At 38.9% G+C, this 20,320-nt stretch overlaps 1 protein-coding gene across 3 annotated transcripts in view; it reads right to left on the minus strand.

Annotated features, from left to right (window-relative positions):
- Positions 1–6,588: 6,588 nt before the first annotated feature.
- SLC6A13 (solute carrier family 6 member 13) overlaps positions 6,589–20,320 on the minus strand; it is an 81,798-nt gene continuing 68,066 nt past the window's right edge. The window contains exons 7-14 of one of the 3 annotated variants that reach the window (XM_074194692.1): positions 18,883–18,986; positions 15,350–15,474; positions 13,427–13,539; positions 12,911–13,048; positions 12,028–12,130; positions 11,424–11,524; positions 10,583–10,753; positions 6,589–9,434 (exon numbers count right to left, since the gene is read on the minus strand). In XM_074194692.1, the coding sequence (XP_074050793.1) occupies positions 9,312–9,434; positions 10,583–10,753; positions 11,424–11,524; positions 12,028–12,130; positions 12,911–13,048; positions 13,427–13,539; positions 15,350–15,474; positions 18,883–18,986 (978 nt within the window). In that variant the 3' untranslated portion in view covers positions 6,589–9,311. The remainder of the gene's footprint in view (positions 9,435–10,582; positions 10,754–11,423; positions 11,525–12,027; positions 12,131–12,910; positions 13,049–13,426; positions 13,540–15,349; positions 15,475–18,882; positions 18,987–20,320) is intronic. The other 2 variants (XM_074194691.1, XM_074194690.1) reach the window with 2 other exon arrangements.

A 20,320-nucleotide genomic window follows, 5' to 3' on the forward strand; every position in this document is an offset into this window, starting at 1 on the left:
CACAAAGTTACACAAGTAATTGTCAGTGATGGAATTTGAACCAAGGTCCTCTGACCTTTTGACTAAACCATACCATTACTTTGATGAAGAAAACTGAGATGAAATTGTCTTTTAACATTAAAATAATTCTCAAAAGCAGAGTAGGGACAGATGAGGGATGGATAGAGATAAGCGGGTGAGAAGAAGCACTATGACACAGTGGATAAAGAGTAATCTTGGAATCGGGAAAATCTGGGTTTGAGCAACATATTTGTCACATTTTGTCTGTGTGATCATGGGCAAATTATTTAACCACTCAGTGCCCCCAAACAGCTTTCTAAAATTACAAAGGAGCTGCTGCTCTACCACACCCAGACTTCTTTGCACTGATGAAATCTTAAGTTTGGGCTAAAAACAAAACAAAACAAGAAACTAATTCACAAGGATTTAAGAAAATAGGTTGTGAAAGCCTACCAGATGTGGGCTGGGGAAATAACCAGCTAATTATTAGCCCCACCCTCTGGGATCCCATGGTGACTGAATTTCATAATGGTATGAGAACAGTGTCCGTAGTTTTTCACTTTAAGCTCCGAGAAGGGCACAAACAGAGGACTGTTAGGATTAGGCATTTGAGTCAACAAATACCTAGTTAGATCCCCTGAGTTGTGCTGAACTTTAATTCCACACTTAGCCATATCCCAAAATGGCAGGGGATGAGGAACACTCAGAAGATAGCCTTAGGGCATATGTACTTAACTCCAAGAATTTGGTAGTTCTGGGTTCCTGGTGCTAACAGCATTCACTTCTCTTTTCTGAAGGAGAGCTACCTTGTTTGTGCTTACAAAGTGAAGTCAACAGTTCTGCCCAGGAAACTGTTAGAGCATACTCAAAGAGTTATACCAAATGGTCTTTTTGTCCTATGCTAATATGCATGGTCTTATTCTGATAACATTAGTTTAATGTCTTTCCAGGTTCAAATGAATCTCCTAGCCAACCTACATATCTAAATTGTATAGCCCCTCAAAGTATGGTCAGTTCAACTTCAGGGTCTCTGATGAAATCAGTCTTGGCCTGATCACATATTGTATTTGGATAAGGTGGAAACCTTCTGGAGATAAGCAACCCATCTTTTCAAAGAATTAAAATTTTAGTAGCACCTCGGACAGTTCCACAGCCCTAGTTGGAAGGATTTAGAGAAAAGAGCCAAGATAAAAAGCTAATCAATCAGCTAGGTCACCGTGATTCAGGAAGAGCTGAGGAGCGCATAGAAAGTCCTCTTGCTCACCCTTCTACTTCTGGAGGGACTTCACACAACTAACACAAACTACATTTAGCAGATGAAGAGACTATGCTGCTGCTGCTGCTGCTGCTGCTGCTGCTACTGCTGCTGCTGATGATGATGGTGACGATGATGATAATAGCTAGCATTTATTTAGCCCTACTTTGTGTTAGGCATTATGCTAAACAATTTACATTTTTTATCTTATTTGATCCTAAAACAACCCTAGGATGTAGTTTATATTAACATCGTTATTTTACACTTGAGGAAACTGAAACAAACAGAAGGTAAATGACTTGCCCATGGTCACACAGCTAGTAATTGACTGAGGTCACATTTGAACTCTGGTATCTACTGTGCCACCTACTTGCACATCTGTAGAATAATACACAAAGGTTTTTAAAATAAAGATATTTAGGAAGTAAATAGTCATTTCCAAATCATGTGACAGGATTGTATAGCAAATAGCATCAATTCTCTCCTGTCTGTGTGCAGAGAAAAGGTGGCTCAGAACTAGAATCTGGTATATTCTATCTCTGCAATATCTTTCACAGTTTTCTTTTCCTCTAAACCGGAAATATTAAACACAAGTCCAGCAGTGACATTTCTGCCTGCTGTCACACCTGAATGTGATCTAATAGATTCAAATGTAATTTGGAAATATTTTACAAAATAAATAAAATTATAATAGAACATAGATAATATTAATATAGAGAAACAGGTTGATGCAGTGGATAGAACTCTAGGCTCAAAGTCAGGAAGAACTGAGTTCAAATTCAGCTGCAGATACCTACTAGTTGTGTGACCCTGTTCAAGTCACTGACACCTTATTTGTCTCAGTTCCTCATCAGTAAAATGAGGACTCACTAAAGAAGGAAATGGCAAACCACCCAAGTATCTTTGCCAAGAAAACCTCATGGAAAAAATCTATAATCATGTGGAATCAGATGACTGAAAAAAATATTAATGTGTGGTTTTCTGAGTCAATTATGTATCCCACAGGGATCCTTAGCTATAGTTTAGTGCCCTTATTATTTGACACAGCTACTTTGCATGACCACTGCTATCACCTTAAATCATTATCTGAACTATCTTAATTGTCTTCTAATTGATCTTTCAGTCACCATTATCTCTTTCTTTAAAATGTAACTTTTATGCCATATCACATGTTAATCTTTTTTTTTAGGGTTTTTTTTTGCAAGGGCAAATGGGGTTAAGTGGCTTGCCCAAGGCCACACAGCTAGGTAATTTCTAAGTGTCTGAGACCGGATTTGAACCCAGGTACTCCTGACTCCAGGGCCAGTGCTTTATCCACTATGCCACCTAGCCACCCCCACATGTTAATCTTAATCTTGTCATGTCACAGTCTTCTATTCTATAACATCTCCAAGGACTTGTCACTGACTACTCCTGACCTTGACATTCAAGGCCTTCCACAGTCTAGCTTCAACTCTTTTTAACTACTCCTTTCTCAATTCCATGTGTCAATCAACAGTCACATCAGTTCCTGGGTCATCCTCTCCCTTCTCTGTGCCTTTACTCAAAATATTTCTCACATTCTTCCAGTCACCATTATCTCTTTTTTAAAAATACAAATTTTATGCTGTAACTCATTAATCTTAATCTCATAATGTCACAATCTTCTTGCCACTGACTGCTCCTGATTTTGACATTCAAATCCTTCAACAATCTAGCTTCAAATTCTCTCTCTTTTTTTAATCACTCCTTTCTCTACTCTATGTGTCAGTCAACATGTTACTATGTGTCATCCTCTCCCTTCTCTGTGCCTTTACTCATGATGTCTCCCAAACTACTCCTACTCACCATCTTAGTCCATTGAAATTACTTTATTCTTTGAAAATCTAATTCAAGTATCATCTCTTATAAGACTTCTCAGGTTTAGCTTTGAATCTCCAATATTTTGCCTTGTACATCCATAGATGCTCAATAAATTTTTCTTCAATTGAACTGGATTGGAGATTCAAGGTCATATCCAGATCCAAGATCAAATCCTAGACTTGGGACATTTTCCCCTAGATATCTACCTGGTTCATAATTCCCTATATACTCTCTCCCATAGAAAATATCCAGAGAAAACCTTGGGCAAACAAGACTAGATTGTTAAGAAGCAAAGACTTGGAAATCCATATATTCTCAGAAGTCTTTTCCTCTAAACATCAAGTTCCTTGGGATAACAAAGGTTCCTCAGTTTGTGACCAGAGTCCTTTGATCTCCCATCTGATTATTGCAGCTGTGAACTGAATAAGGCATCCTCTAAGACTGTCTGAGGGGCAGAAGGTTGTTGGTACTCTCCAGAAAGAAAGTTACTCCTCCCAGCAGACCTTATGAGGGAAGGTTTGGTAAACTAAGTCTTCAAATTCTTTTAGGGGATTTTTTTCAACTAAGAGCTGACTGAGTCTTAAAGTTATAAGTAATAAGTAAACTTTATAGCTACTCTATTTATAAAAATTCAATGAGATAAATACCACACTTCTTTGCCCAAGGATGCAGTGTGATAGGGTAAATTGATAGTTAAAATTGGGGAAATTGAACAATTACCACAGTAATAGAATAACAATCAGTGAAATAACATCAAGTTCTCTCTTAGTTCTTTTGTATTTGGTTCTATTTCAGATTACTAAAGATTGAATGCTGAGGGTATGATGGTTATTGTTCATCTTTTGTTCTCAAACAAGATCAATGACTTGCAAGTGAATTGGATTTCAGTGGGCAGAGTTGTGCAAAGTCATCAGCCCCATTCTCTTCTCTGGGGCCATCCAAGTCCAGTGGCAAGACAAAGGTCAAGATAACTGATGATGGCCCCTTGAGAATAGGACCAGAAAAATAGGAGTGGAGGTAGAGTCCAGAAATATATAGGGATAATGTCATGGATCAAAGAAAATGGATTTAGAGAAATGTGAAATATTGAGTATAATTGTCAGTTCCTTGACTCAAGGGCATTATGCTCACCTCCTCCCTAAGCCTCAATGGTTACCTCTTGACCATGCCAAAAATGGAGAAAGCAGCAGAATTCTAGAAAAGTGGGTTTTCCTCTCTAATCACTACAGACCCACCTCCTATGCATGAACTTAAAGGACAAGGGGAAAATATGATTTGACTTCAATAAATGCATATACCATTATCAACATGAGAAGACTATGCCATTCCTAAAAGGAATATTGCAAAGTTACTACTCACTTGTTTTCAAGTATACATGTTGCTTGTGCTTCACATATTGTGAAGGCATGAAGATAAGGGCTAACATCATAGGGTTGAGAAAGAAAAGTACATTTATATCTGGTTTTATATGTATGTATGTGTCTGAATTTTTGCTTAGGTAAAATTTTGCAGGGGGTAGGATCTCATGGGGTTTAAAAGGAAATGTTTGGTATTGCTCATATATGCTCAAGTAAGAATGTTCACACAGGGATCTGTATTATTGTGTTCAACCTAAAATATACCTCTATGAGGGCAAAGATTATGTTTCTTTCCTAGTATCTATCACTGTGCTCTGAATAGATACTAAGTGAATGTTTCTTGAATACTCTTGAAAGCAAGAGACCAGAAAACTTGGACAAGAACATGAGCTACTAGGATATGAAGGATCCAGAGACCAAAGAAACAAACTTCCCCATCTGTGCTATAGTAAATCTCAATTGCATAAGCTATTATTAGCTTAAGTGGGTCTTCTGGGCTGAAAGCCTGGGCAGTCATTCTTCTACTTTTAGATGTGAGTACCTGAGTGTATGTGGCACCTTTGTGGGAATCCATTCAGTTACCATTTGCCTTAGGGGCTCCCCCCACTTGCCTATCCTCTGAAACTTTTATTCTCTGGTTAGATGTGACCCTTAGACAAGCAAATCAAATTCTGTGTTTTTTGTGACTCCTTCTACAGAGGACTATGATATCCACCCATACTAGCAAAGGAAGAAGATAGGGCAGGAAAATACCCCTAAGCATTTCCTCCATCCCCTACAATGACCAAAGACCTCACCCTAATTTAGCTAGCAAGTATCTGAGGCAGATTTTGAAACCAAGTCTCTTAACTCTAGGTCCAATGGTATATTTGTCTATTAAGCTAATAGACCAAGGTTGTATTTATTAATCTCCAAATCACTTTGATCCACCCTCAGTAATCTCAATCCCCAAAGCACTAAACTAGAGGATTAGGGAGGTCTTTGATATATTTTGGCTTTATGCAAAAGAACAAACAGATGAATATTTATTTTACAGTTACCTAAGGGGTATGTGTTCTGTGTGTCCCATGGATTGCAATACTAATCACAATCTCTGGGGTCTCAGGGAAAGCATTCTAATATGTGTGCTCTTAATCACCAAAACACATGACCTCGACATATGCAGGCACAAATAAATAAACATATGTGGTCAAGTCACTTAACCTATTGGCCCCTAGGAGGCACTGAGATGGCTCAGTAGATAGATTACTGGACTTGGAATTAGAAAGACCTGAGTTCAAATTTGACTTATTAGCTGTGTGACCTTGGGCAAGTCACTTAACTTCTGTTTGCTTTAATCCACTGGAGAAGGAAATGGCAACTTACTCTTGTATCTTTGCTAAGACATACTGTCTTATGGGGTTACAAGGAGTCAGGTGTGACTGAATAACAATTCTTTCTTTTTCTCTTGTGTGTATGTGTATATATGTTTGTACATATATATATATATATTTTATATATATATGCACTGAGATCTCTTTGTGTATATAAGTATGTGTGTGTGCACACACACACAAGTACTGTTGCTCATTGGAGATGTGGACTGAATTATAGCAAGGCAGTACAAACTTTGAGAGGGCTAGCAAACCTGAGTTGGAGTAGGGAGAAAAAAACACCAAAGAGAGAGAGAGAAAGAAAATCAAAGGAGAATGGAGAGTTGAATCTGGCTCAAGGGTTGCTTCTGGTAGAAATAATGATAGGTTTCTCCTCTGTAGAAAATTGTCTGCAAGGATTTTGATTTTACAGGTTCAGCCAAGAGTATCTTCCAGCATTCATCTAAAGGGCAAATTGATCCCATTCCTTTCCCATTCCTTAGATGTCCTTGGAAGCAATGAAGAGAGGAGAGAAAAGTTGATTTGAAATCTAGTCCCTGGCTGTTTGGGAAATGGGTTTTGTGAGCACTTGTTGCTTGATTTAATTCCTTGTTATTTACTTCTCATTCTGTTTGAAACTAGTGAGCATGAATCCAAAGGAGGTCAAAGACAAAAAAGAAAGCTCCCATAGAAACCAAATATTGATAGAATTATTATTTTTCTTGCAGGTTAAAAAAATTGGAAACAAAGTATATGCCTATTAACTGTGGAATGTATGAGCTTTGATATGAGAATGTAATGGAATACTATTATACTGTAAGAAACAACAAATATGAGGAATTCAGAGAAACATGGGAAAGCTTATAAGAACGGTAAAGAAGAAAGCAAGCAAAATCAGGAAAACAATAGACACCATTATTCCAATAATGTAATCAAAAACAATACTAAAAGGTCATTTAACTCAAATAAATTGAAATAACCTGTCTTAGACCTAGAGAACAGAATACACGCACTTTCCTCCTTGCAATAAAAAGTATAGAGGTTGAAGACATACATACATACATACTAGAGGAGGTTCCTCTGGGGTAGGAACCCTGGCCAGCAAAAACAGGACAGGTCCTGTCACATGTATCTTTGCAGTAAAGTTGAAATCCAGTTTTGCATAACAGGATTCAAACTCTTTCTATAGACATATAAGCAATTCCATGCCCACATAATGTTGGAACTCAAATAGGGCTCTGGCTGCAGCAGTGCCACCCCCTTGTGGTTATGTCTGGTGGTAAAGAGAGGTCAATGAGGTTGAGTTTGGATACTACTGTTGCCTCCCAAAATGCTAAGCTGTTTTTTTTCACATTTCTACCTGTAACCTCACTGTTACAGCTCTTCTTTTTTGGGGGGGAGAGGGAGAGAGAGAGAGACAGAGAGAGAGAGAGAGAGAGAGGGAGAGAGAGAGAGAGAGAGAGGTGAAATGGAACAGGGGCATGAGTAAGGAGGATTGGAAACCTGAGGCTAACAGTTGTAAACCTGCCTTAGCAGATTTTCTATTCTTGTGAGATTTGAAGGAAAAAGATTAGGGAAAGATTTAAAAAGCAATGGAGTTGAGAGAATAATGCTTGCAGAAAGTCAACTCTTAAAGGTCCCGTGTGTGGATTAAGGAGAATACAGGATTCTCTTATCCTTTTATTTTCTGTGGTACTTTCTGTTCACCAACTCTCCTCAAAAGCTTAGAAGGAATAGGAAAGAATATTTTTTATTCCCTGAGATCAGAGAAATTTAAAATCACTGATCAACAACACATGTGTGATTTCAATTATATTAATCCCCCAGTGACAACCACTAGTGACAATCAAGGATGAGCTAAATGACAAAGGTGGCAAGGAAAAAAGAAGGGGGTGAGACAGGAAATTATTTCTCAAACACTATCTTTACTACAATCATACCTGTGACTCCTTAGTCTGCTCCTGACCATAACTTTCTTAATCACTACTACTTCCACCCGAAATATTCCTTCTATCTCCTATTTATCTAATTCTCACCCTTACATTCAAGGCCCAGATCAAAAACAACCAAGAACCTGCCTTCAAGGAGCCTCCCAAATAGGAGATTAAATATTACATAATCATAAATAAACATAATAAAATGACAAAGAAGGTGCAAAGAATATGCTCAAAGAATGTCTCTAAGTCTAGAGGATGGGGATCAGATTGTCCCTTAGAGAAGTCTTTAGGAAAGGTTGGACAACCACTTATTAGGAATGTTATATAGTGAGTTGGACTAGATTTTTTCTGAGGTTCCATCTGATTCTAAGATTCTGACTTCTTGGGTCATTGTCAGCACTAGACAAATGTTGATGGAAAAAGATAAAGAAATACCAAAGAAAGCAACTAGGTTTCCTTTTTACTTTCCCTGTGTAAGAATCAGTTTTTCACTTTCCCAGGACTTCTTCTCCAATACCTTTCCTCTGATTTCAAAGGAATAAAGAGAGGAAAGATAGTCCGAGAATTTGTTAGTTGAACATTCTATCCATCCACCCAATCTAATCTTGAGATCTGTGAAACCTCATAAACTCTATACGTCTCTCTCATAAAGGCTTCATGAAGGAAAACTGAGGTAGGAAGAGGGAGGGGGTTGTGAAGAATTAGAGAAGGAAAGGCAGAAGTGGCTGAAGCAGGAACTCAGGTCTCTAGGACTTTCTCCCCTCTGCCATGACAACTTCATGCTGCAGTATCTGTCATATCTTCCCAATTAGATTAAAAATCCCTCAAGGACATAGGACATATCTTCTGTAATTCCTTGTGCCCCAAGGATTTTTTTAAGGTTTAAAGAAAAAGAGGGGTATAAAATAAAGGGAAGGACTTTGAAATTTCAGGATAGATGTGATGTTAATGCACAAAAGAGAGAGAGCAAAACTAATCAGCTTTTATTTTGTGGTGAAAGGCATGGGAACTGGGAGACCTCATAACCCCTAGCTCCCTCCTATTCCTACAAGTTCCATGTATTAGGGGAAGGAGATGGGGGTGAAAGAAACAATCTCATGAAGCAAGGAAATCAGGAAAACAGGATGAAAGGATTAAACAAAAAGAGACAAGGCTGAGTTTTTGCAGGAGGACCAATGCAAAAATGTGGATTTAATGGAATGAAGGGAGAGAAACCTTTTTTAAAAAAAAAGTCTCTAAACACTCTACCCCACCCTCCAAAAAAAGGTTCCCTTCCCTTAAGTAGTTGAAGGCTTAATTTGCACTCAGTTCTTTCCTCTTCCACCAGGCCTGACATTAGGGAGTAGAGACTTTCAGCCCAGAAAGAATAGTGCAGGAGGCTCCTGGGATTTTTGTCTCTGATTCTTTGGTGAGGTGGGATTGAGTGTAGTTACAAAACTCCTTCTTCCAAAAAGTGTATAGCAATTTTGCCTGCTCCCCTCTGCAGTCAAATCTAGGACAGGCCAGGGAGTGGAATACACAGAACTTTGGAAAACCAGCAAATCCAGGTCACAGTCTGAGTTGGTCTCTAGCAGTGGGACTCGATTTCTGTGAGCCTAAGAAGTGCTGCCCGAGTAGTGGAGGGTGTGGGGGGTGCTGTACACAGCCGCTGGGGCAGGTCCTCTTCTGGGCATATGAGCTGGCGGACTTTCTGGAAGACAAAAGGTAGAGGCTCTGAAAGGATACTTAGAGGTGAGATACCCTGCCTCTCCCTTTTATCAGGCTCAATCCTCTAATCTCACAAATATTTCTCCCAGAATCTTCTCCAGATCTAAGCACACACTCTGGCTTCACCCCCTTCCATGACCTACAAATCTACTGTATGTTCCTTAAACCCATCCTCATAATCACAGATTTATTTCTCATCTTGACCAATGCAGACTACCTGGAGGTTTTGTGGGAAATGTAATCTCAACATTCAATAGTATGTCCTGGCAGACCCCAATAAACAAATACGAATTTTTGATGTATTTGAAAGGGACTTGTTGCTTGTCCTTCATTCTGGAAGAGAACCATGATATCAGAGAGCTGATGCCATGACTTGAAAGTAAATTGGATTTAAGTTAAGCAGGACTGTACAAAGTCACCAGCCTCATTCCCTTTTCTAGTCATCTTCATCCAGGGGCAAGATATACATCAGGACAACTGGAGATGGCCCCTAGTTGGAAGGGACATTGACATGACAGAAAGAGGAAGAAGAAAAGAACCTAGAAAGTGAATCATGTGCATGTTTAGAAAGAAGAGACTAGAATGGGGACAGAGTGATTTATAATCACTATCTTTAAATTTCTATGTGACTCTTCCAGAACAGATAGATTTTTTTGACTTGTCCTCAGAATAAAAACTAATGGTTGGAAGTTATGGGAAGGTAGATTTCAGGTCAATATAAGGAAGAACCTTCCTAACTATTAGAAACATCCAAAACTGAAAAAGGTTGCCTTGGAGGACAATAACTTCTTCACTAAAAGTAATCAAGAATGAACTGGATATCCCATCAAGGATTTTGAAAAGAGAAGATTCATATTTTTTATATGAATTGAACTAGATGGTCTCTAAGGTACCTTCCAATTATTAGCCTATGATCCCTTAATACCAGTATCTGCTTATTTCCCTGGTTCTGTTGTAACCTGCTAATTATGGCAGGCAGGCTAGCTAGCTACTCACTAAGACAGTCAACATGACTGCCTATTTTGCCTTCTTCCCTTCCACTTTACTGCAAACTTTCATGCTTCTTAAAGTCCTAATCAAAGCTCCTTAGAGTGCACCCTGCCCACCTCCCCTACCTTTACCCTTCCCTACCTCCCTCAGGGAGCCTTTAAGAGTTGTCAGTTTGTAACCACTCCAGGCAGGGATGCAGATCATGGAGGACAGTGCCAGGAGCCAGCCCAGAGCATCTCCCCACCATGGGTAAGTATACTTCTTGTTATAGGTCAATGGGGTGTACTTGGCCAGAGAGAAAAGGAAGGTGGCCTAAAAGTAAGGAATGGGAAAGGAAAGAGGTCAGTGGTACTTCAGTGGAGGTACAGCCCCTGGACACTCAAACACCACCCCACCACCTCAATTGTCTCCCTGATAATCAACAACTCTCCTCACCCTACCTCCATACACTATTTTAAAAAACTTACTTTCTTCTTGAAATATTTTTCTAATTAATTCTTTCTTGAATCAAAATATACTGTTTTTCTTTAGTCCACTTAACTTATGCTATCCATTGTTTATGCTACATTTATTTGCACTTGTTTAAGTATTGATATCATATGAGTCATGAGTCAATCTTATCTGAATTTTTCAGAGGATTAGTGATTTCTTCTCATCAGTTCAAGGCTTCACCTACAGGGGGACTAGCCATGTACTTTTAGTAGATTGGAGCAATATAGCCAAAAAAAAACTGAATTATCCTCCCACCCCTAGGTTCTTATTCTGGCTCTGTGGTCTCAGACAATCTATGGAACTTTTCTTATCCTCAGCCCCTTTCTCCTACATATAATTGAAACTCTTTCCTGAGTCAACATGGCAGGAATATTAAGATCTATGATGTAAATGCTTTGAGATCATCAGAAAAGTTGTTCCTGATAGCAATGATGATCCCTCCAGAAACTGGTTCTTCCCTTCATTGCCTCTTCCACTGAGGTTTTCTTACTGTGCATACAGCTGGTGTGAGGAATATCCAGCAATATTTGATAACAGGCCATGGCCGATAGCCAATCATGTCTTCAATGTTATCATAGAATCTCTCAGCTCCTACAAGAAGGTGGGAGGGAATAATAAGGGAGAGAGATTGTTCATTTCATGCCTTTGTACTCAGATGCATTAGGGTAGGAGCTTCAGGACAGCAGATTTGGAACTATGGACTGGACCCAAAAATCTGGGAGATGCCAAGGCAGTATAAAGTTTTTACAACAAGGAGCAATAGCTCTAATCCACAGCAAGGTCAACATAATTTTAGATTTATAGAATAACTTCCTGACTTTCAAAGTTGTCAAAGGGGGCAGTTGAGGAAGTCTAGTTTAATTTCTTTCCTCAGAGAATTTTGAGGAAAGGAAAGAGATCTATATTATTTAGATTAGTATAGAGGTTAGAGACTGGAGGATATCATCCAAGATATGGTTCTTCCCCTCCATGAGAGTCCAGAACATCAACCACTTTGCTGGAAGAATTCTGGGAAAAGATACTTCTCAACAGATGCTCAAGTTTCTCCTCTGATGGGAACCCTGGTTACAGATGGGGTTCTTTGGTTCACTCACCATATACCCAAGCCACACAGAGTGTCTCAAAGATGGCCACAAATAAGAGGCACATGCCACTTGCCGCATAGTAGTCAAACAGCTGAAACACATACATTCCACCCTGGCAAAGAAGAAAGAGAGGAACAGGGTTTCTGGGATACCTGTTCATTTCTATACCCATGGGACATCCCCTCACTTAGGCTATTTCAGTCCACAGGCATAAAAACAGAGACACTCTTGTCTTTCAGTGGACTTGGATTAGAAGAGGTCACTGCTGCCATCATATAGTCATTTAGCCAGGGTCAGATTACAGTTGAAAGTGTCTGGACATTTGTTCAGATATTCTAAGACCAGCTGGTTCTTTTCTTTCTGAGGGGAAGAAGACATATAGGAAATCTCTCTTCATTACCAAAGGATCAGAGATTTAGAACTGGAATGTATTTAAGAGGCCCTCAATTAAGGGATGACAAGACCCCTCTATTTCCTACTTCCTTAGACTATCACATAGAATAAAAGTCCCTTTTTCCTCTTGAAGCTTGACTTGGGTAAAGAAGATGTGACTTTGCTAGGGCACCAACTCTGGGTCCTGAAACCCTCTATCTCCAGGATCAGGGAGGTGAGCTCTCACTAGTCACATTTCTTGCCAGGTCTGATATTCAGGCTTCCTTCTTCCAAGATCACCCAAGTCATCTCCTTTCATTACATTTCTCAGATCACTATGATGGTCTATGGTAGAATCTTTACTTTGTATTTCTCCAAATTAAAGAAAAGGAAGCAATGGTGCCATAAGTTCCCTAGAAAGACCCAATGCTTAAGAACTTGCCCCATCTGTTTGGTGAGGGTTGCCCTTCCCTGGGTCTGACCTAGTGCATCCCACTCTGTAGCTCCACTGGTCTCTCACCTCAGTGAGCATGATCAGCCCAATGAGGTAAGAAAGGACAGAAATCACCAGGATAAGCGTTTCCCGTCGGTTCTTCTTTCGAAGTATGCTGGGGTACATGTCCACCAGAGCTGTCACTAGACTCTCCACGCACACAAACTAGATGATAGAGCAAAAGAATTAGAGAAGAGGAGCACTTCTAAGAGAAGCTCACCCCAAGATTAACCAAATCCTTTCCCAGAGTGCTCGTCACATGAACTATCTTGTGCCTCATTTAGTCCTGGCCTCATGTGCAAAGGTCCCAGTGCTACTGAGGAGGGATACTGCATTTCTGTCATTCTCTCCTCCATCCTCCAATTAGAGTTTATGCAAAAAGTTCTCTCCTCTCATGCCCCTCCATCTCTTCTATTTACTTTCCTCCACTCATCCACATGTGCGCTCGCTCTCTCTCTCTCTCTCTCTCTCTCTCTCTCTCTCTCTCTCTCTCTCTCTCTCTCTCTCTTTTTCAGTCTTCAGGTGAGACATAATAAACCATACCTGGCTATCCAGTCCAAGAAGCACAACCATGAGGAAGAAACAACATGCCCAAAGAGGAGAGAAAGGCAGCATCACCACAGCCCTGGGGTATGCAATGAATGCCAATCCAGGACCTATAGCAAGAAGAAAAATAAAAGTCTAGTCTTGGAAAGAGGATGAGGGTCAACAGAAGAGAAAATACAAGGAATGTTTAACTCCAAAAACTTCCCCATTTAAAATCAGCAAATCTGTATATGTATGAAATCTGACCCCTCCAAATCTGCACCATCCAAGAGAAGGAGGCTGTGTGGCTTACTTAGGGAAGGAGTCTGATTTGGAAACAGAAGTTCTGGTTTGAAATATGAATCTGCCATTTGGTGTCTCTTGGCTCAGTTTTTCAATAAGTCAAATGAAGAGATTAGACTCTGTGGTCTCTGTAAACCTTCCTTATCCCCAACTCTAATCTAAGATCCTAAAATGCTAATCATTTGTCTAGTCACTATACTCCCACGGGATCATCTCCCACATTCTCCTGCTTCTATCCCTAAAACTGAGGTAGATGGAGGTTAAAGAATCACAAAATGGACTTTTTAAGTGATTATTTTTTTAATCTAATCCCCCCTCATTTGACAGGTAAGGAAAACTGAGACCCAGAGAGATGCAGAAACTAGAATTGTGACAACACAATAGTTACCAGTGGCCAGACTCAAGTCTTCTGATTCTCAGGCTCTTAGACCACTGCTCTTTCCACTATACTATCTGACCTTTTCAAAGAAAGTACACTATGTATAAGTTAGATAGCATTACTGCACCTATACATCATCTCTATGGATGTGATTCTCAAATCTATTTGTCTATCCTAAGCTCTCACCTGATCTCCAAATCTCACATCTCCATTGATTATTGCACATCTCCATCTGGATAGCTCATGTCAGATCCAAAACTGAATTCATTATCTTTCTTCTAAATCCTCCCCCTTTTCTATATCATTACTGTCAAGGGTACCACCACCACCCTCCCAGTCACCCAGGCTTGAAGCTTAGGGTCCTTCTGGACTCCTCAATCTCACCCCCTCATACCCAGTCAGTGCCAAGTCTTATCATTTCTACCTTCCTAATATCTCTTCTATATGCCCTTCTTGCCAACTCAACCTGCTGGTTAGTCTCTCTTCCTTGAAGTCCTACTCCTTTAATTTATCCTCTATTTCCCTGTCAAACTGATCCACATATGTGAGAATGCCATCCTCTCCAGCTCCGGGAGCTCCCTATCATCTCCAGTATCAAATATAAATTCTTGCTCAAACAAGAATTATTATTAAAATCCTCTACCATAAGCTGGCCCCTTCCTACCTTCCTAGTATTCTTATATCTCCTACCTGACATTCCATCTCTCAAATCCAAACATTTTCAATGATTTTCTTCCATGTCTGGAATGCCCTCCCAACTTCATCTATTCCTTCTGGCTTTCCTGGCTTCATTCAAGTCTTTGCTAGAGTCCTACTTTCTGCCTTTCCCAATCTTCCTTAAAGTTAGTGCCTCCACTCTCAGAAAATTTCCAATTTATCTTTTCTATATAATCTTTGTATATAATTATTTGAATTTTGCATCCTCTATTTATCTTGGAACTCCTTGTTTTGCACTTTCCCCCCTTTTTATATCAGCATATAGTAGGCACTTAATAAATGTTCATTGAATATACATACTACAGGCTACCCTTTGTTCTTCCTAAACCTTAGACTAATATTCCTCAACTTCTCTCTAGTTAGAGATGGCTTAAACTGCAGTTTTCCCAATCTGGCAAGGTTAGTGGGCATTGTTGAGACTTCCACAGGAAAGTCCCAGTTGGCAAGAATCTTCCTGATTAGAGACAACTGCAGGTGTCAGAGCTGACCCTACATCAGTGCTCAGGTTCACCCTGTGCCACAACCAGTACAGTGCCACTCACCTGACTCTGCCACCTCAGATATGGGCACCCCCTGCTCCTGAGACATGAAGCCCAGAATAGAAAAGATTGCAAAACCGGCCACAAAGCTGGTGCCACTGTTCAGGAAGCATAGTGAGATGCAGTCCCTGCAGGAAAGAAAGAGGCAGAAGTAGGAGGAGTATAGTTAATCACCTTCCTGAAAAAGACAAACATCCAATTATATTTAAACATCAAGTAGACTATAAACCCCTTGAGGTTAGAGATTTACCCACTGTCTTGGCTTTTTTGGTGAAGGGGGAGCTATTGGTAAAGTCTTGTACATGTTTACCTACTTAATAAGAGGTTGTTAAACTGAATTAAAGAAATTAATAATAAAAAGTCCCTTCAATACCCAAGTGCCATCTCCTCCAGGAAGACTTTCCTGACCCCCACAACTGGAAGTAATCTCTCCTTATATGTCTTGCAGAGTTTTGCACCACTCCAAGGGCTTAGATTTCATTTCAAATAATAGTTATTTGAGCACAGATCATGTACATAAAAGAATCCATCACCTAGTAACCAACCAGTTATTGATGAGCTAGAGTAGGAGTTCTGAACTTTTTTGGTGTCCTAGAACTGGTAAAGTCTATGAATCCTTTCTCGGAATGTTTCCAAATGCATAAAATAAAATACAGAGGATCACAAAGTAAATCATTTGTGTTGAAATACAGTTATCAAATCTTTTTTTTTTTCAAAAAAGTTCACAGACTCCAAATTTAAAACCTCAGATGGGAATATGAGACATCTCCTAGAGAGAGAATTGATGGAAGCCTCAAAATGAATCAGATAGAATGTGTTATAGTTGCCATCTTCACTAGGTAAATATTTGCTCATATTCATGGCTTCTTAGATCCATCAAAGTAAGAAAACAGATCATAGAATTTAGGCCTAGAAGAAACCTCAGAGGTCCTATCATCAGAACCCCCATATTTGACAGGTGAAGAAAATGAGTCTCAGGGCAAATAACTTCCTCCAAGTAACACAGGTGATAAGAGGCAGTCAAAATCAGAAATTAGGTCCTTTGACTCAAAATCTCCGACTCTTTCCATTATGGTATTGTGTACCTATAGAAACTCCTCACTGGATTGTAATCTCCTAGAGAGCAAGGGTTATCTCTTATTGACCTTTGCATCCACTAGAACTAGCACAGCTAGTTAGCTTCTGGACCTCAGGAAAAAGATTGATTCTTACACAAGTTCAATTATAGATTTAAAGCTAAAAGGGATATCAAAGGTCATCTGGTTCAGTTCTTTCATTTTAAGGATGAAGAAATCAGAGGATTAAGCAATTTGCCCAAAATTGCATAAATACTATAGATAAAGATTTTTAATAATAAATAGATGCTTCATAATTATCTAAATATCAATTCAACCAGCTTTGTCTTTTGATCACCCTGCCTACTATGGTATCTAGTACATAATAGATGTTTAATAATGCTTTTTAATTATCTAAAAAATATCTGGATGATCTATGAATTGTCCAAGGTGACCCAGTTAGTAAAAGCAGAGTCAGGATATGAACTTCTCGGTTTTTAGTCTTTTAACTCCAAACTCAGCAAGTTTTCTATCTCATGGATTATCCAAAACAGAATTTCAATTTAAGTTTAGAACAGATGACATGAATTTTTAAGACAATACTAGATTCATTTTATTTCAACTAATATTAAAACTTATTTGCTTTACAAATAGTTACATAGTAGTAAAAGGTGGTACAGAGTTATGGATGTGCTAGTAGTAAATATTTAACAACCGTCTATCCAAAAAACAAGTATAAATACAAGATACTTTTAAACATAATCTAGGGGCAGCTAGATGGCACAATGGATAGAGCATAGGTCCTGGAGTCAGAAGGACCTGAATTCAAATGTGACTGACCTCAGATACTTATTACCTATCCATGTGACCTTGGGCAAGTCACTTTAACCCCACTGCCTTGCAAAAACCAAAAAAAAAATTTTTTAATCTAAATTATTAACACTTTTCTATTACTTTTCTAAAGTCTAAATTGTCAAAAAAAAACCCCAATAAATCAAGCCCTAATTTGTAACATGTGCCAGTTTCAGAGATATAAATGTTCACTCTGAAAAATTAATAATTAACTTTATGAGCCATTAAGAGCTAGCTTCAGCCCACCCCTGTAGTAGGTACTGGGGGTGAAAAGAGAATTGTCCCAGTTGAAATATCTTCTGTGGATGATATACAAAGCAAATGACTTAGACTTGGTTTCCAGCAGCAGCAGTTAGGTGGCACAGTAGATAGAGCATCAATCCTGGAATCAGGAAGACTTGAGTTCAAATCTGACCTTAGACACTTTCTAGTTGTGCAACCCTAAGCAAGTCCCTTAACCCTTAACCTCGGTTTTGTTCCATCTGTAAAATTAGGTAGAAAAGGAAATGGCAAACCACTTCAGTATCTCTCCAAGAAAAACCCAAATGAGGTGATGAAGAGTCAGACATGACCAAAATGAGTGAACAACAAAAGCAACTCTGCCTCTCAAACCTGAAGACTTTGTTCAAGAGTACCATACCCCTGCTAGTTAGGCTGCTCTTCCAATATCGTGGGTTCCCAGATCTTAATAATTACCTCATTCCAAAGAAGGTTTGTTTTATTTCACATACAACTAGAAGAAATAGAACGAAGATGAAGGAAATTTTACTAAGTTGGTAGATTCTTCCAAATTGTCCTTGGTATAGTACCTTGCTGGAGGGACAATTCTGTTATATTAAAAAATCTCTTATTATGTGCTTACTATGTATAAAGTAGTAGCTAGAAAGTGGCTTCAGAATCAGAAAGATCTGGTTCCAAGGCTTACTTCTGACAACACAGGCCATTTGATCCTAGACAAATCATTTAATCTCTCAGTGCCCCAACCCTCAATTATAAACTGCCAAACAGCTGCTGATGCGTAGTAGGCAAATGAGTTTCCTCACCAAGAAATTTCCTAAACCATGAAACTACAGATCTAGAGCCAAAATGTGTCCATACCAAAAATGTATAAAGCACTGAATAGGCATAAACTGAAAAGTGAATTCAGATTTCAGATTATCAACTATTGTTCAACTCTATAAATCCTTGACTAAAATCTTCTTGCTAGTTTGCTACATAGATGATTGAAGTCAGTAAAATTTTTTAAGATTTGCTTGTTTAATTTTGGGATAGCAGGCATAATTTGTTTTCTCTGTTCTCATGCAAAAGTTAAAAGGGATTGTTGTTGCTGTTTTTATTCTTTAAATTATCTTTCATTATCAGTTACATTTAGGTAAATGGCACCGTGAGAGGCACAAAAATGAGTTATACCTAGTCCCTACTCTGGGAAGTTTACAATCTTATTATAGGAATAAGTCAACAGTACCTCTAGCACAAGTTAAGCAATAATAAAAGGACAAGAGAAGTCAAACACAAGGATAAAAGATCAAGGGAGAGAGGGAATCTTGTTTCATTAATGGTAGGGGGATGACAAGAGACAGGGATAAATAGAAAGACAAAATATGTCTAGAGACTCACTTCCCAAGTTACCTGTAACAGTTGTTGTGATACTTGTTGTAGCTGCCCAGGGCTGTCAGACATCCCAGACAGATGGCATAAGAGAAGAAGATCTGGGTACCTGCATCCATCCACACCTGCAATGAAAAGGTCCACAAAGCTAAACAATAACTACTAGGGAAGAAATTTGGTTCCAAAACTGCATACAGAGCTATTACTGAGCTTTAATGCATGTAAGCAAATTACTAGTAGTATAAGAAACTGGCAGAGGAACAGAGAATCTGGTCTGTTCATGATGGGTCCTTGGCTCCTGTTTTCCAGAGCCAATGTGGCTAACAGTGCCAAAAGAAAGCATGATTGGAAATGGGCAATGAACAGAATCTCCTGGTGACTTAGGGAGAAGAAGAGGAAGTCTTGGTATATACTAATCTAAAACAAAGATTAATCTGTTCCAGAGAATTAACCCAGAACCTGAGAGTGACTGAGGGTTTCCTGGTTTCTCCTAATCTAGGTTCTTTTTTTTTTTTTTAGGTTTTTGCAAGGCAAATGGAGTTAAGTGGCTTGCCCAAGGCCACACAGCTAGGTAATTATTAAGTGTCTGAGACTGGATTTGAACCCAGATACTCCAGACTACAAGGCCAGCGCTTTATCCACTGCACCACCTAGCTGCCCCGTAATCTAGGTTCTTATAGAAGTAATAAGAAGAAATTTCTCCAGCAGAAAGAGATAAGTCATTGCACCATCTTCAGAGTTGGATGTACCTCCTTCCCTTCTTTGCAGAGATAGAAGACAATGGTTATGGAACATTACATTTATTGTAGAAATCAATCTATTTGCTTGGCTGAACTGTTTTTTTAAAAAAAAATCTTTGTGACAAAGAACAACTTACTTGTTAGGGTAGAGGGGTACATTTAGGGGAAAAAATAAAATTTTAAAAAAATACCAAGTTCTTTTTTTAATTTAATTGAATATTATAACTGGTGGGAATTGAGATCATTGTACCTATCCCTCCCCACTCTTGGTTTGTTTGACCAGAGCTAACCTGACCAATTGGGAAGGATTTGAGGCAGAAACTCTGTGAATATTGCTCCTAAAAATAACTTTATGTAGCATTTAAAGTTGATAATTATGTACTTTCTTCTCAACAAGTGTTTCTGCAAGTCTTATTATCCCCTTCATGCAGAGGAGACAACCAATCATTATCATCATCATCATCATCATCATCATCATCATCACTAATATTTGTATAGTTTCAAGGTTTATAATGTTCTTTTTATAGCTGTGGTGACATTTGAGTCTCTCAACAACCCTGTGAGGTAGGTGCTGTTATTATTCCCATTTTACAGATGAGAAAACAGAAGCTGAGAGAAATGACAGAATTAAGGATTCAAGTCCAGAGATCAGACTCCAAATATCCTATTCTTTTATACCCCACTTCCTCACTTCTTAGTTATCAGCAGCATCACCAATG

The sequence above is a fragment of the Macrotis lagotis genome, chromosome 7 (genome assembly GCF_037893015.1).
Source record: "Macrotis lagotis isolate mMagLag1 chromosome 7, bilby.v1.9.chrom.fasta, whole genome shotgun sequence".
Taxonomy (NCBI): Eukaryota; Metazoa; Chordata; class Mammalia; order Peramelemorphia; family Peramelidae; genus Macrotis; species Macrotis lagotis.